Genomic DNA, 18228 nt, shown 5'->3' with positions numbered 1-18228 from the left:
TATTGAATTTAAGCAAGTAGGGCAGATGTAATATGCATGTAGACAGGTAATTTAGTTTAGTTCGGGATCTCAGTCTTTATTTCACACATAAAAACACTCTGACACGGATAAAACAGGGCTTGTTGAGCCATTTCATGGGGTGTTTGACATCGGATTTGCTTCTGAGAGGAACTCTGTATGTTTATCACTGTTCTCTACCAAATGAACAAGCTATACGAACACGTCTGTCTTAATTTGTCTGAGGCTTTTTGGATTTTCCCCTCAGTGTAGATTCTGATTGAGAGGCCTGAGTCTGAGATCATCTTTAAGTGTTTTTCTGGGTCCCAGTTCACATTTTGAAAGTGACAGGGGGCGAGTGAAGTGAAATATGAAAAGGAAAAACACTTTTTCAGTGGCTGTGCCTTAAAAAAAAGCAAGTCCCTCATCAGGGGCCAGTTGCATAAACTTAGCCTCTATGTTAAGACAGCGTCTTAAGGAAAAAAGAGTAATCAGTCTTTTTTTTGGATCAGTGGCTGTGTAACTGAATATAAAACATTAAAAATAAAGAAAAATTTGGCTGACTTACTTTTTAAGACTGGTCAAGTCCAACTCCCCAGTTCTGTTCATTTGCATGTAAATGAATCTCTGCGGGGGTAAAATGGTCAGAATGGGTTGAGACAAAAGATTAAGAGATGAAGCACTTTACCCAGTGCCTCACGCAGTCTGACTTTCATTTTTCATTTATGACAAATGTTTGATTAAGGTTTCAGATCAGGTCAGGTATATTCAGAAAATCAGAGTAATAAGATGTTCTAAGTACAATTTGTATGGAGAAAATCACCTAAAATGTCCATCAGTAGGCGCATGATGGATTTTGGATGTTGAACACTGATTTGTAATGCTGATTAGGAACGTATAGGAATCTATGAGGAGCCTCATAGTGATGATTATAAATTTGTTCATCTTTGTATTCACTTGTGTGTTTGATTCTTTCAGATGAACATCATCTCAGGTGGTTTCTATGATGGGCTGATGTTGTACTGCAATGCTCTAAATGAAAGTCTTGCAGAAGGACATGGTCGACCTTCAGGAGAGTCTGTCACAAAGAGAATGTGGAACCGGACCCATTATGGTGAGCACAACCTGAAACTACTTTATTTTTGAGCTGAAACCTAAAATCCATAACCTGAGCTAAGGATTTGTCTTTCATAGAAAGCAAGTAAATTAAATTAATAAATAAATGATGCAAAATCCACTTTTACATGGTGTTTGGACATAAATATGTGTTGGCAGTGTGTGAACACAACCACCCTACAATGATAAAAAGTCACCCACTCCTTCTTTTTTAATCTCCGTTGAATCAGTTTCACTAGGCATGCTGTTTTGATTCTGTAAGCAATGTGACATAATTTTCCTCCATTTTCTCTGCGCTCGAGCTGCTGTAACGTCAGCTGCAGTGGTACATATAAGATTTATGAATAACCCCCATAGCATACATGATCATCCTGTAGCAGATCTATACAGGTGGAGCTGGGGAAGGTGGAGGGTTTCTGAAGTGCATTGCAAACTGCTACAGCAAACAAAAGCCAGGTATTTGAATTATGGCTGCCCTTAACTAAAGATTTTTCTGGTCAACTAGTAGTCGTTCATTTTAAGCATTAATCGAGTAATCACACATTTTTTAATAAACAATTTAAAACACAATAATGAGCCTTTAATTGCCTACAGTACATAGCCTAATAAGCGCTCAAGTGCACATAAAACATGCCACAGCACACTGGCAGAAGTAATGATTATGAATGTGTCAGAGAAAAACACCAAGGAGACTGCATAATGTTTTAATTATTTATTGATAAACTAGTGCTTTCTTTGTTTTTGGCTTAAGAGATGAAGTCAGCGACAGTGACTCATCATCTCCGCACCTGAGAATATTTTTAAATGGGTTCATCTAAAAGTATACATTTCACTCTCTATAGATATATTTTTCATGTCTGTAAAGAAAGTATACACAGAGTTTACAAAAGCGCAACATTTTGTTGTTACTGTGAGTGCACACAAGTACATGTAGAGTCTTTACAGATTCTAAAGATGTATTATTTTTATCTGTATGACCAAAAATGACATTTTAAAAGCAAGTGACCGCACCGGCGGCTCCATCTGTCATGCAGTGAACGCGCTGCTATTCAGCTTCCACACTCCGCACACTTCAATAGCGCACATTTTTCAAGGTTAGCATTAGATTGAGCGGCCATGTAAAGTTGCTGCTACATCTACTGTAATTCAGCGGCTCAGATGTTGGGAGTGAATGATGACCACTGTGTTCATTATTACATCCCGCAACACAACACGCTCAATCTGAGATATTTTTGTGTATCTTACATCCCTGCTCTGGCATTGAAGCAAAGAGTGCAGACTGTTACAGCTGATCTGAGGTAAGACGCTCATGTCAATCAACTATCGTGGGAGCGGCCTCTGTCGGTGTGACGTCATCTGAGAATGGCTCAATTTGAAAAAGGGAATATTATTTTTACAGATTAATTAAAAACCACTGCATGGATTTTTGTCATTATAGGGTAGATTTGTACATACACTGACAACACACATTAATGTTCAAACAACATGTAAAAGTGAACTTAGCATCCGATGACCCCTTTAATCCCAGTGCTGATAATGTGTTATGTTAGGCTGATTCATTTTAATAAGATTTAAGAAGCTCTCAAAAGCAACATGGGACTTATCCATGGCTGTCATTTGTGGCCTTTTCTGCTGTCTTCTGTAGAGATCACATCCTGCACAAATGTCTCTCTGGTCTAATACTCTGGTCAATAGGGATTTCTGAGAAAAGAGTTATGTTAATGTTCCTGGTTGAGGGTCAGGGGCTGTAAAAGAAGATAAATGCTCAATTTATCAAAAAAAGCTTCTTTTTATCTTCCCACTGTGGTCAGGTATTACGTGTGGGTTCGGTTAAGGTTGGTTAAGATTTTTTTTTGTCTGTTAGTAATATTTTGTGTGTTCAGCTCAGTGATATAAAAGAAAAAAATGTCAATGTGGAAACGCAAAATGATTTCATGAGTGTTTCCATGGGTAAAATTGTGCTGATGTTTTTTTTTTTTTTTTTAACATGTTTTTTTTATGTTGCATGCTAATTTTTATTAGTTTCTTTCAAATATGTTTTAATTATTTTTAGATATTCCTTACTTATACTTGTTTGTAATTATAATAGGAACAGAAAAAAATATAATAGGAATATAATATAAAATAGGAATAGAAAAAATATATATATTTTCTGGGAGGCACTTAAAAACCCTTACCCTTTAGGTCTTGTGTACATCGCAATTTAATTAATCATTAAGAGAAAGAGAAACAGGCCTGTGTCTGTGCCAGGTCCAGTTTGGTTTCTATCAATTAAACAGAATATGTAATAATATGCCCTGCAGCAAAAAGTCTGGCATTGCAGGCCCTCTACAAACAGCTGGTGATGCGCTTTCCAGAATTATGATTTGATTTCTATAAGGTTCAGAACAAGGAAAGTGGTCGCATATGTGCGCAGACACCCACACAGACACACTTCTAGCCAAAATACATATTAATGAGGCTAATTACAACCCTAATATGCCAAATGGTTCGTGCCAAACCATCATGTGAAATCCTACAGCTTTATACTGCAAGCTGACTATGCCTTAGCATTGATTTATTGTAGAAACGGTTGCCTTCATATGTTCTTTTGTAAGTGTAGGTTCTCTCTCATGAGACTTTACTCAGTCTCATTTGTTCCTGTATTTACTTATTCGTTCTTTAATTCATAGTTTGTATGACTTTTGGCAGCTTTGTGCCTTCCTAGTAACTCAGTAGGGACGTTCTGTCTCTCTCTCTCTCTCTCTCTCTCTCTCTCTCTCTCCCTCTCTCTCTCCATATTATGCCTTTCATTCCTGCATTTGTTGTAACTCTGTCCTTCCACCTGTTCCTTCCCCTTCCCCTTCCCTTCTTCTCATAACTCATTCTCTCTTCTTGAGCTGTTTCTCTATGAATGGCAATGAAGTGTCTAAAGGACATGGAGCCCCAAGGTCTCTTTTTCACAATTGTTAAGGTTTTCATTAGTCATGTAGTGTCCATTGTTCCTTGTCATATCGCATCCTTCATACAGCACCTTGCCTGTCAACATAAACAGAAAATCCTATTTTAAGAGTGTAAATAGTCTATGTGTAAATAGCATAAAAAATACTGCTATTTTCACTTAGTGTAAATAGAATCTATTGCATCTATATAATAATAGCATCTAATAGCATCTATCGCTAAGAAAATATGCTATTTTCACTTTGTGTAAATAGCATCTGATTGCTGTTTACACTTAGTGTAAAAAGCCTCTGTTGCTATTTACTCTTAGTGCAAATAGCTCTGCCTTTTTTAATTTTTATTATTTTTATTTTACAAGATAAACTTAATTCTCCTATTATCATCCAACCATACACTCATGCATTCCTCCTATCACCATATATATGATCCCAATCTACAATATTTGACTTCCCTCACATTATTCTAAAATCCACAGGTGTCCTGTTGCCATGGGATCTGCTTCAAATAGACAGCTTACATATGGTTGGTTTGCCCACCCACACAGAGCTAGGTGTGTTTCTGGAAACGTTTGACCAGAGCTACTGGTCTGAAAGTGATAGACCACCACATGAGCCAGACTCATTCATGCACACCAGGTTTTCCTGCTCTTGTCCTCCTGTGGTCCAATCCACTTTTTAACAGTGTTTCTCAGAAATCCCTTGTGTGTGAACAGATTTCAGTGATCTATAATGCTGCCTTCTCAGATTTGGTAACCCTGTAGCTGTTCATATAAAATCTCGTTCCTTTCTAAAATATATAAGAAAGAAGTTAGAGTCAATTTGAGGAGCGTTACAGTCAATCTGTTTGTAAAAATGATGGAAATAATTAAATGATTAATTAAAACTCAGTAGCATCTGGATCATTTTATTTATTTACTGTATGCATAAATAATCAGACTGGTAAAACACAAACAGAAAAAAATACTATGCAGTACATGGACAGCTGGCCTAAAAAGAGTAAATGAACCTGTTTTAACCACACTGCTCAATCAGTGTAGCTGTTTCTCTGCAGCACTTTTTGATCATGTGTGCCATTGACCAATCAGAATTGAGTATTTCAGAGAGACACGTAAGGGTAATATAGGCCTATCTGCCTCATTGATGAGTGACACATCTTGACATATCTTGGATTACTTCACCTCCAGAATAAAAATGTCATAATAATTTACTCACCCCTAAATCATCCATGATGTTCATGTCTTTCTTTCTTCAGGTAAAAAGAAATGAAGGTTTTTGAGGAAAGCATTTCAGGATTTTTGTCCATATCAGGACAGGTTGAAGGTCCAAACTGCAGTTTCAGAGTCTTTTCTAGTGAAATAAGTTATTTAAAAAAAAATAAAAATACCTTTTTGGAAGTTGGAAGAGAAAATTAGATGTTTTTCACCCCTACCTTTTTGAACCAGAGTACACAGATGAAGAACTAACTGTGCGTGACTTTTCCAATGTGATGTGTGAAGATGCACCACTCAGAGCTAGTGCAAGATGAGCATTTGTGGTTAAAGTATATCAATTTTTTTTTTAAAAATGACAGATTGTTTCGTTAGATAAGACCCTCATTCCTCGGTTGGGATTGTGTAGAGCCCTTTAAAGCTCCACTGAACTTGCAGTTTGGACTGGGTTGAACCCTTTAACCCATTGGGCACCATTTTAGTCCACTTTATGGAGAAAAATCCTTTTGTTTTGCTCAAAAACCTTAATTTCTTTTCGACTGAAGAAAGAAAGACATGAACATCTTGGATGACATGGTGGTGAGTGAATTATCATGCAATTTTGCCTTACTCCGGAGTTTACAGTCTAAAAAATTAGTAAACCACATCAGCCACATCTCTGACTAAAACGATGCATTCGTAATTGCTAATTGGTGAATGTTTTTTGAGGTTATTTTTAATCTGTTTTCAATGTTATTTTCCTCACAATGAGACTGATATGGTTGGAGAGATTTTTTTTTTTTCCTTCACGTTACTAGTAAAAAACTAATTTTACTTAGACATTCTTATTCGTGCTGTAAGAGCAAAACATCTCTTGCAGAAGAGCTGTTCTGTGCAGGATGTGACATTCATATTTATTAGAATGACTTTTTTGCCTGCTGATTGCAATTAGATTTCTGTAAAATGAAGGAGCTCATTCAGACATCTGTAACAGCAGCTGCCCCAAATATTGAAAATACTAAGCTACTCCTTATCCAGCTAGTACAGTTATATCTCGTAATCCTGTCTGCTGAAGACTGCACTTACAAACTTGGGCGCAAAAGGGTTTTACGGCGGTTTAACGTTGTTGAATAGATTGGAAGCACAGAATGTTCTACATTCTTGTTCTGCCTTTTATATGACATTTGAAAGAAGTAGACATTCTTTAGTTGACTTCTGAAACCATTCATTCTCTTTATTGTAAAGATAATGAAATCCTTTTCAGTTCTATTGATTGAGTGCATAGTTCAGTTATATTGAGTCAGTTTGCACAGCTGATTTAGGAAGGGACTGACTCAGTGGGTCAAATCAGTAATATCTTCCAGGTCATTTCATGCACCTTTAATGGTTTGTTAGAACTGAATCTCTTTTCTTGTTTTGCTATTTTTTATTCTTATTTTTAACCTGTGATCGTAATGTAACACAGGTTAAAACTAATAACTATGTGTTGTTAAAGTACTATACATTTAGTTTTGTAATATTATGATAAATCAGTAGTTGATGTGAAATACTGTGACACATTTATATTCCATTCTAATTCTTGCATGAACCTTTTATGATTGAGAGACTTTGTACTTAAAAAAAAAAAAAAATTACCACAGACTATTAAAAATAACTAGGAAAAGCAAAAAATTAAAAAAAGTTTATGCTTTTAAAATAACCTCAAAAAGATTTTAAAAAAAATACACTTTTGCTGAAAAATTCTGTTACAAGATGCAAAATATTACTGATTGGTTAATTGGTTAGATTTTCAGTGTGTTCACTGATGCTTCCAGTTCTATCATAAGTCATTCTCACAATTTATACAAAACCTTGATTACACTACTTGTCAAAAGTTTTTGAACAATAAGATTTCTGATGCCTGCATTTATTTGATCCAAAATACAGCGAAAACTGTAAAATTTTGAAATATTTTTTTCTATTTAAAATAACAGTTTTTTATTTTAATATATTTTAAAATTTAATTTATTCCTGTTATTTCAAAGCAAATTTTTTTTTGCATCATTACTCCAGTCACATGATCCTTCAGAAATCATTCTGATATTCTGATTTTATGCTCAAAAAACCATTTATTATTATTATTATTATTCTTATGTTGAAAACAGCTGAGCTTTTTTCAGGTTTCTTTGAATAGGAAGTTCATCAGAACGGCATTTATCTAAAATAGAATAATTTCTTTTCTAAAATAAATAAGTAAATTACTCACTCCAAGCTTTTGAATGGTATAATGTATAATGTTACAAAAGCTTTTTCTTTCAGATAAATGCTGATCGTTGGATCTTTCTATTCATCAAAGAATCCTGAAAAAATGTACTCAGATGTTTTAAATATTGATAACAACAATTATAATAATAAATGTTGCTTGAACAGCAAATCAGCATATTAGTATGATTTCTGATGGATCATGTGACACTGAAGGCTAGAGTAGTAATGCTGAAAATGTAGCTTTAATCACAGGAATAAATTACATTTTAAAATGTATTCAAATAGAAAGCAGTTATTTTATATAGTAAAAATATTTCACAATTTTGCAGCTTCTGCTGTATTTTGGATAAAATTAAATGCAGGATTGGTGAGCAGAAGAGAATTCTTTAAAAAAAAACAAACATTAGAACTGTTAAAAAACTTTTGACTGCTAGTGTATATACAAGGCATAAACACAGACATCAACATTATAGGAGATGGGAATGTTCTCGCTTACTTTATTCAAATGTTTTTTAGAGTCTTGTTTTCTGCTTTCAGCATCAATCTGCCATTTACGTTTTCATCCTGGTATGCTGTGCTTAAGTGGTTTCCTGTACTTCCAGCTGAGGTAGTCATAACACTACAATAAATGACCTGCCTTCAGTTCTGATGACTCAAACTAACATTACACTTACACTCATTACGTTCCTTTGATTACATGGTGCAAACACACTCTCTCTGTCTATCCGTGTTCTTTGCAGTGTTTCTGTGTGTAATGTAAAATGTATGAGCTGAATTTAATATCCTGTATGCATGCCTTCTGAGAAAATGTTGGCTGGAGATGTTAAGTGTCAATGTTCAGAGATATTTCCCTTTGTCCAACCATTCTTCACATTGAATACAGTTTGCACAAGATGGGCGGTCATGGTTCACTAACTGTCTATGTGTGCGTCCATTCCTTTTATAACTCATATGGGCTTATTAAAGCTATCCTTATCATCAACCGATGTGAGGACATCTCTCTCTTCCTTTCTCCCTCTCTCTCCAATGGCTTTGACATTTCCAGTCTGATAAAGCTTAAGCTTTTCATATCAGTCTAAATGTCACTCTGTGTTTCCTCCGAGCTGGACTCGGCCTCTATCTGTAGCCCATTTAAAGAGGTGAGTGGCCTCCACAGGAAATTACAGCTCGCACCTGACCCTCATTGGCAGATGGGCACAACCGGAAGCTTTTCAAAAGACTCAATCAGATTTGATTGAACACTTGTATACACATTCGCTGTGTGTGCATTGATTTATTATGTGTGATTGTAATCATTTTGATTACTTATAATGTGACAAAGTGGCTTGTGTGTGATGTTAATGTCTGTGTAGAATTATAGCTCACGTACTGAGATGATCAAACCAAAAATGAAAATTGTGACAATTTGCTCGCCCTATGTCGTTCTCTATATCTATCTTCTGTTTAATATAAAAAAAGATATATATTGAAGTGGGGTTAAGAATTGTTCTATAATAAGCCCTACAACTCATTATACACTAAACACTTCAAAAGAGAGACATGTAGATGTTTGTGAAATATGTTTTCTCTGTTTTAGAGGGATGAGCATTATTGAAATATATCATATTACTGCATAGGGGTGGATAATTAATGAATAATTATTAATGGCACCATACATATTACTGTTAAAGATTTCATTAAAGAAGTCTACTTCCAGAACAACAATTTACAGATAATGTAAAAAGATGGATCTCAAAATAATACAGTCATTGTCGAAAAGCATTGAAATAAAATGCAAAAATGCTGAAAAACCAAAAGTATTGTATTAAGAATCAAGTCACAGTATTATCACAGTATTAAGAATCAAGTGTATGTAAACTTTTGAATGGGGTAATTTTTATAAATTCAATTATTATTTTTTTCTTGTGGACTATATGTAAACATCTTTTATGTGAAATATCTTATTCAGGTCAGTACTAAATAAAAAATAACATGCATTTTGTATGATCCCTCTTAATTTGGTAAAGATGTAAATTATGACTGGTCATGAACTTTGAGTAGATCCAAGTTTACACTTAATCTAAACTAATGTTTTTTTTGTTTTTTTTTTGGTGTTCTGGTGTGATTTTGTTGCAATTGAGCTCTATAACACATAGTTTGTCACTTGGTTTTCCCAGGTGTCACTGGTCTTGTGCAGATTGATGAGAATGGAGACAGAGAGACTGATTTCGCCCTGTGGGACATGACTGACATGAACAGCGGCAACTTTCAGGTCAGTGATAATCATATATACTTTGTCTCACAGTTTTGTCATTTTGTTATTGTTATTCTTAAATTAAGTATTTTAGTAGGGGTAATTTGCATTTTTAATTAACCACTGGGGCACCGTATTTTTATTTAAAAAATATTCATTATTATTCTTAATTTATTTTTATTCATGCATTTAGACAAACACTTTGTGCCACCTTACTTTGAATAGCAATGATGCTTCTGTTCGTCAGTAATACACAGATGAAATGCAGTCTCATTTTTCTTGCAGCAGTTATGTGTGTGTGCCATCCAAACAGTTTTGCCTTTGTTACTGGCTAATGAATTAAAATTTAACACCTGAATCTGAAAACTAAGTGGAAGCTTGGTGGAATACATTAAAAAACCCAAGCCCCCTCACACAAACACACAAAATATGCTTTCTGAAAGACACTTGATTGGTAATTGGGAGGCCAGGCTGTAGGGTGTTAATTATAGGATACATATTCAGTTAGGGAATGTTTTTTGTTTGTGTGTGTGAGCGGGTACAGGATAGATGATGAATAGATATTAAAGATCTGCTCTCTGAATGAAGCTTGTCCTTGTCATTTTTTTTTTCTTAAATTCCTGCCGCCATTATCTCACTTTTGCTTTGAGTGTAAAGAAATCGCATTACACGCAGATTTTTATTCACACGTGTTGACGTCAAGGGGTCAAGGTTCAGTTAGTCCCCGCTGGTAGATGGCGTAACTGCAACATCTGGACACACACACACAAAAACTTTCACCATTGATGGGCACTGAAAATTAGCTGTGTATTTTGATGGAAGAATTATTTTATGCAAGCAATTTTTTTAATTTTTTTTTTTAAATATATATTCCTTATGTAATGTGTCTGAAAAAATAGTTAAAACATAGTATTGTGTCAGCACTGATAGCCCTGTGGGCAGCGCGCCGACATGCAGTGCTGTTGCGCTACAGGCTTCCCGAGTTCGAATCTCGGCTCAAGGACCTTTCCCGATCCCGCCCCCTTCTCTCTCTCCCACTTCGCTTCCTGTCAGCTATGATCTGTCCTATTATAATAAAGGCAAAAAACCTCCCATAAATATTGTGAATTTTTTAAAATGTTTTATTTTATTAGATTTAAAATGTAATTATGCACTTTAAATATATCATTTATTCTTGTGATGGCAAATATTATTTTTTTAGCAACCATTACTTCAATCTTCAGTGCCACTAAAAGCATTTCCTTTTTTCTTTTTTTTTTTGCAACAATATAGATGTTTTATTTGGCATATTTGATTTATTTTATTTCAGTTCCCTAATATTTTGAGCAGTACTATAAATGTCCTTCAAATTAATAGTCTTGAAGATACTGCAACAAGTCTCACATCAAACAGTGTTGTTTTATTTACATGTAGATTTTATTATAGAGTCTTTTTTTGCTTGCATGTTGTGCTGCAGATCGTGGCGGTGTATAATGGCACTCAGAAGCAAATGAAGATTCTTCCAGGGATGGCCATTCAGTGGCCAGGTGGCAACATTCCCTGGGATGTGCCCCTCTGCGGCTTTAAGAACGACAACCCTGCCTGTCGTGCACGTGGGTATTGTACACTATTTCTGCAGTCCAGCTGCTTACTCGCCTCTCACTATCTGTCCAATTCCCTTTTTTCTTTTAGGAACTATCGCAATGCACCAGATGATTTCTATTGTGCTTTTCCTCATCCTCGTCATCATCTTCACTGTGACTGTGTTTATATACAGGTGAGCGCTAGCTAGATGATTCTGATATCTGACCAGTAATGTACAGCTGCATCTAAAACACATACTGTATGTACACAAACAGAAAGCTGAAACTGGAGAAGGAGTTGGTCGCTCAGTTATGGAGGATCGCTTGGGAGGACATTCAGATGAGCAATCTGGAAAAGGCCATGAGGAGCACCGGCAGCAAACTCACACTCTCTCTAGTAAAACATAGATATAGTACATACTACATAATGCACACACATATTTAAATGCTTTCTCTAGCTCTTTGGTTTTCAATTAAATACTAACTTTATTTTTTTTTTTATTTAATTATCATCACTGAATCACTTTATTTCTCTCATTCTTTACAGAGAGGTTCAAACTATGGATCACTGCTGACAGCTGATGGTAATTTCCAGGTGTTTGCAAAGACTGGCTACTTTAAGGTATCATTCTGACAAGCTCTGGTGTAAATGTTTACATTGTAACCTTTTACAGTAAGTTTCAGTTTATTAATATTGTTGGTATTCTGAACTAACGATGAACAACATTATTTAAAGAGTGTATTTATTTATTAATAATAATTGAAAAATGTTCATTGGCAGTTAGTTCATGATACGTTCAATAATGTTAAAGTTGAAATTTTAAAAATGTATTAGTGTAAATAGTAATTAACATAACCTGATTCTTCAAAGGGGACATCGGATGCAAAATTCGCATATAAATGTATTAGCTGTGTGTCGACGTACCACCCTACAATGATAAAAACCCATTCACTTCTTTTTTCTTTTGTTTATCCCGCAAAAACCGGAACAGTCTTAATTATGAAGCTGTTTTGATTTTCAGAGCAGTTTGACGTCATGCGCCGTTAGATTTACAAGTGAACATAAGAGTCTTCATTTTCTCCTGACAGTTTTTGATGGTAATGTGCCACCAAATACACAAAAAATGAAAGAAAGAGGTGGGGTAAACAATAGCTCATTATCATTTAAAGAGACATGCACTAAAACGGGTCTTTTTGGACAGAGCTGTTTTTGACAAGGTCAAAAGAGTGTTGTTTTACATGACCACTGAGAAATTTTAACTAATGTATGTTACAGATATTTCATAAAGACCCTAAAGAATCATACCATTTTATGGAAAATGGGCATCTGATGTCCCCTTTAACAGTATTTTTTATTGTCTCACCTAAAGCTTTAATTAATGATGATAACAAACATTGTTGTAAAGTGTAATCGTTTATATGCATGTAGAAATTGCAAATATAATTGCAAAGATAGCATTTGTGTGTGTGGTTCAGGTATACGCTACGTTATGGGGACAAAATGTCCCACTAAAATAGCAATATACTTGTCCTTGTGGGGACATTTTTTGGTCCCCATGAGGAAACAAGCTAATAATCATACTGAATGTTCTTGAAAATCTATCAGAAAGTTTTTTTTTTTTCGTGAGTGGTAGGTTTAGGGTAAGGGGATTAAAAATACAGTTCGTACAGTATAAAAACCATTACGTCTGTTCTTATAAAACATGAGACCCAATGTGTGTATGTGTGCTTGTTTTCTCTCCCAGGGAAACATTGTGGCCATTAAATACATCAACAGAAAACGTATGGAGTTAACGAGGAAAGTGTTGTTTGAACTGAAGCATGTGAGTGTGTCATGCTGTTATTTTGCTGTATTGAATAATTATTCTGCAAATTCAATTAGAATCATTACAAGCAAAACAGAAAATAGAAAATGCTATTTTAGTTTTTATTAATTGTGATATTTAATAGCAATTTCTGAGTGAGAAGAACTGTTTCTACACCAGTCTTTTTCAGTATAGTAGTAGTGTTTTAAAATATTTGTAAGGATATACTGTGAATTCAAAAAATAATAGTGAGTGTTTGTTCTTTAGATGAGAGATGTACAGAACGAGCATTTGACCCGTTTTATTGGCGCCTGCATTGATCCTCCCAACATCTGCATCGTCACAGAATACTGCCCTCGAGGCAGCCTACAGGTACAGACACTCATGATTCATGATGTTATCTCTCCCCCAACCTTAAACTTAACCGTTATTCTAAAACTGTCCTTTTGATCAAGGTGAACATGTGCATGTACCTAGTAGCTGTGGAAGATCTCAGGTTGGCTGAATTATGAATGAAACAATGTGGAAATGTCCTGAAGGTGGAACTGTTACCAGTCTAAAGGTTTAGTTACATTAGTGAAATTTCACAGTCTAAAAAGGTTCATTTTCAGTTGTCAGTAGTGTGATGTACACACAGCTCACACAGAAGTCACTGTCAAACCAAATAATTTACTTTTGGTCATCTTGAACCTGTTGTGAAATCTGCATGGGGGAATCTTTCACCCCCATATGTAATTCCCAATCGTGAGGATTCCTTTAGAAATGACTGCATTTTGCTCATTACCACATCTAACATACAAAAATATACACAAAAAATATTTGGATGCTTAAAATAATAACTGTATTATGTTCAAAATATCAAACCAAATGGCATCTGCAAACATGCTAAATTTCTGCTGTCAAAATACTTTTTTTCTTGGCCATTTCTTTCAGGAACTTTTTTTTTTAATCTAATGCATAAGGATTAGTTCACTTCCAGAATAAAATTTCCTGATAGTATACTCACCACTGTGTCATCCAGAATGTTGATGTCTTTCTTTCTTCAGTCGAAAAGAAATTAAGGTATTTGAGGAAAACATTCCAGGATTTTTCTCCATATAGTGGACTTCAATGGGTGCTGGGTTGAAGGTCCAAATTGCAGTTTCAGTGCAGTTTCGAAGGGCTCTACACATTCCCAGCTGAGGAATAAGGGTCTTATCTACAGAAACAATCAGTCATTTTCTGAAAAAATAAAAAATTAAATGTACTTTTTTTTGAACAATGTGTTTATTGTTTTTGATTATGCAAGACAGGTAACAGAGAAACACATTTCCATTTCTTAAATGTACTTTTTAACCACAAATGCTCATCTTTCACTAGCTCGACCTCACGCATTACATAATGACATTGGAAAGATCATGCATGATGTAGGTGGAAGTACCGACCCAGTGTTTACAAAGCCCTGCCTTTTTGAACCGAAGTACACAGATAAAGAACTAACCACACATGATTACGTAACATGTGAAGTTGTAGACGTGCATCGCAGACCTAGATGCAAGATAAGCATTTGTGGTTAAAAAGCATATACATTTAAAAAAAAAATAAGATTGTTTTGCTAGATAAGACCCTGGAGAAAATATGGAAGATATGGACACAAATCCTTGAATGTTTTTCCTTTTTTCTGGACTGAAGAAAAAAAGTCATGAGCAACTTGGATGACATGGGGGTGAGTAAATTATAAAGAATTATCATTTTTATTCTGGAAGTGACCTAATCCTTTAAGTCCAAATACTTTCTGTGCTGTATATCTATGTATATGCACTTTTCTCAGGTTTTTTTTTGCATTTGTGTACAGGACATTTTGGAGAATGAGAGCATCACACTAGACTGGATGTTCAAATATTCACTTGTCAGTGACATAGTAAAGGTAGAGACCCTCTCTGTACTTCAAAATGCATTTATTTTCCATGATAGCTTTCCAGAAGTGATTAAATTCATTTTCTCTGATTGAGCTCTGTCCCGACCCTCTTGCTTTCTTTTATACTTTCCAATCTTTTTCTTCCCTCAGGGCATGGCTTTCCTTCACAACAGTGTGATTGTATCCCATGGCAACCTGAAATCATCCAACTGTGTGGTTGACAATCGTTTTGTGCTAAAGATCACTGACTATGGGCTGTCCAGCATCAGGACGGAGTCAGACACGGAGGACGCCCACTCTTATTATGCACGTCAGTCATGTGACCTTTCAGCTTTGTCATTTTGTGTCAATTTGACGATTTTCCACAACACGCATACATGCAAACCTCACAATCTCTGTTGTTCACTGCCAGTCTCCTGTCTGTGTCTGTGTGCCTCTGCCTGTGTGTAGGTAAGCTGTGGATGGCTCCAGAGCTGTTAAGAATGGAGTGCTTTCCTCCAGGAGGCACACAGAAGGGCGATGTCTACAGTTTTGGCATTATCCTTCAAGAGGTGGCTCTGCGGAGAGGAGTCTTTTACCTGGAGGGAGACTCGCTTAGCCCCAAAGGTCAGAGATCAAATCTAAGTTTAGCCTAAATCTGCCCAACTCCATCCTGTTTTTGACCTTAAAGGGATAGTTCACCCAAAAATGAAAATTCTGTCATTAATTACTCACCCTCATGTCATCCTAAACCACAAATTTTTTTATATTTTTGATGAAATCCGAGAACTTTCTGACCCTGCATAGACAGCAATGCAACTACCATGTTCAAGGCCCAGAAAGGTAGTAAGGACATCGTTAAAATAGTTTAAGTTGGTGTTCACTGATGTCACTTGGTGTCCTTTTCTCCTGTGAACTGTTAACCAGAACACTGAGTCGGTAAACAAGATCAGTCCGATTAGTGAATGCATCATTCAGTTTTGCATTTCTTTGAAAAGATCTGACTTGTTACTTCTCTCATGAACATGTAGAACCAATGTTGAGAATTTTTAGTGAATAACAACTTTTTCATTGATTTAGAGAGATAGTTCACCTAAAAATGAAAATTCTGTCATTAATTTCTCAGCCTCATGTCATTCCAAACTTTTAAGACCTTCATCTCCAGTTCATTTCCAGAACAAAAATTTACAGATAATTTACTTTCCCCCTTGTCATCGAAGATGTTCATGTCTTTCTTTCTTCAGTCGTAAAGAAATTGTTTTTTGAGGAAAACATTTTAGGATTTCTCTCCATATAGTGGACATCTATGGTACCCCTGAGGTTGAACTGATGCAGTTTAAAGTTAAAGGGCCCTAAATGATCCCAGCCAAGGAAGAAGGGTCTTATCTAGCGATACGATCGGTTATTATTATTTTTTTTTTTTTAATTGACAATTTATTTTTTTTTAACCTCAAATGCTCATCTTGTCTAGCTCTGCGTGAACTCTGTGTATTCCGGGTCAATATAGTTAGTACCAACCCAGTGTTTACAAAGTGCACATGCAAAGGTCATCAAATGCCCTTTACAATAAAAAGGTAAAACAGCGATGTAGGATGATTTTGAAGTTGGAGAAGAAAATAAGATGGGAGTTTTTCAACATACCATAACTGTCATGAACTGGAATACACAGAGTTTTCGCAGAGCTAGACAAGATGAGCATTTGAGGTTAAAAAGTATATAAAGTGTAAATTTTTTTTTTTTTTTTGTTTTGAAAATGACTGATTTTTTCTAGATAAGACCCTTCTTCCTCGGCGGGGATCGTTTAGAGCCCTTTGAAGCTGCATTTAAACTATGTTTTGGAAGTTCAAATTCATGGGCACCATAGATGTCCACTATATGGAGAGAAATCCTGAAATGTTTTCCTCAAAAAACATAATTTCTTTAAGATTGAATAAAGAAAGACAGGAACATTTGGATGACAAGGGGGTGAGTAAATTATCTGTAAATATTTGTTATTGAAGTGAACTTTTCCTTTAATATATTTTTGATGAAATCTGAGAATTCTGACCCTTTCCTAACCACTAATGTCACATTACTGTCACATTATTTTAACAATGTCCTTACTACCTTTCCGGGCCTTAAACGTGGTAGTAGAGTTGCTGTCTATGGAGGGTCAGAAAGCTCTCGGATTTCATCAAAAACATCTTAATTTGTGTTCCAAGATGAACGAAGGTCTTATAAGTTTGGAAGAACAAGAGGGTAGAATTAATGACAAAATTTTAGTTTTTGGGGTCAACTATGTCTTTAACAGTCTCAAGGAGCTGACACTAGTCGCTGAAGATCAGAGTCAGTTTTAAATTCGGCAACATCAGCAACTAAGTGCATGATGCCTATTGTTTTAAAATCTGTTTCACCTGTTTCTCACACAAAGGTATCATAAGGCTTTAGAACATGTAAAATATTACACACAAGTAAAACTAACTGATTTTTCATTATACTTTCATGTTGTTTTTTTTAAGCTTAAAATCATTAAAATCCTTTTTCTGCCATCGGCAGTGGAAAATCCTGCTTTTTTGTGTTTTCCGTTTAATTAATAAATTAATATAATTAATTGTTTTTGCTTCTCTCTGAGATTTGGGGTCTGAAATACTTAATTGTCTGAGAACAATTTGAGAAGGATGAAAAACTTGGTTTTCCGTCTCCTTCCAAAACGCTTTCAAATATTGATGCACGGCTCTGCACTCAGAACACTCACACAAATTACCCTCGAGAGCCTCCGCAGTGACACGAATGAAAGACGCTAATGAACCAGGTTCTTCAGAGAGGTCAACAAATACACAGCCAGACGCCATTCACAGCTGCCCTCACGCACATACACACGCACATTCTCGCATCCTCTCTTTAGCACAAACACATCAAAGATGATCCTTTAAACATACAGTATGTATGCATAAGAACACCCTGACACACTCTTAATTTGCTAGTCCACTAGCCTTTTCACTTCACCACCAGTGAGTTTGTCTGAAGAGGAAGACACTTGACATTATCTTGTCATCCAGCCAACATCCTCACACACACTGCATTCCGTGCTTATGGTTCTCGTTTACAGAGAACAACCCTTAGAGGGTTGTTACTTTGTGTCAAATTTTACATTTTGATTCCGTATGATTATACAGGGTCTTTAGTTGCCATAAAATATGGAAAATATCACGACATGCTAAAACATCCCTGAAGTAACGTTCTAAAATGTCTCCATTGCATCTATAATTTCCATGCGAATGAAAGCAAAG

General features: G+C 35.5%; 1 protein-coding gene across 1 annotated transcript in view; it reads left to right on the top strand.

Moving 5' to 3' along the window:
- The window catches only part of npr1b (natriuretic peptide receptor 1b), a 45931-nt gene that overhangs the window by 19244 nt on the left and 8459 nt on the right, over nt 1-18228 (top strand). Inside the window, exons 5-15 of the mRNA XM_051131548.1 lie at nt 976-1111; nt 9640-9734; nt 11173-11308; nt 11388-11472; nt 11555-11675; nt 11826-11900; nt 13024-13101; nt 13351-13455; nt 14918-14989; nt 15131-15290; nt 15431-15586. Of these exons, the coding sequence (XP_050987505.1) occupies nt 976-1111; nt 9640-9734; nt 11173-11308; nt 11388-11472; nt 11555-11675; nt 11826-11900; nt 13024-13101; nt 13351-13455; nt 14918-14989; nt 15131-15290; nt 15431-15586 (1219 nt within the window). The remainder of the gene's footprint in view (nt 1-975; nt 1112-9639; nt 9735-11172; nt 11309-11387; nt 11473-11554; nt 11676-11825; nt 11901-13023; nt 13102-13350; nt 13456-14917; nt 14990-15130; nt 15291-15430; nt 15587-18228) is intronic.

Source organism: Labeo rohita, chromosome 16, assembly GCF_022985175.1.
Source record: "Labeo rohita strain BAU-BD-2019 chromosome 16, IGBB_LRoh.1.0, whole genome shotgun sequence".
Taxonomy (NCBI): domain Eukaryota; kingdom Metazoa; phylum Chordata; class Actinopteri; order Cypriniformes; family Cyprinidae; genus Labeo; species Labeo rohita.
This window is presented reverse-complemented; position numbering and strand designations above follow the sequence as displayed.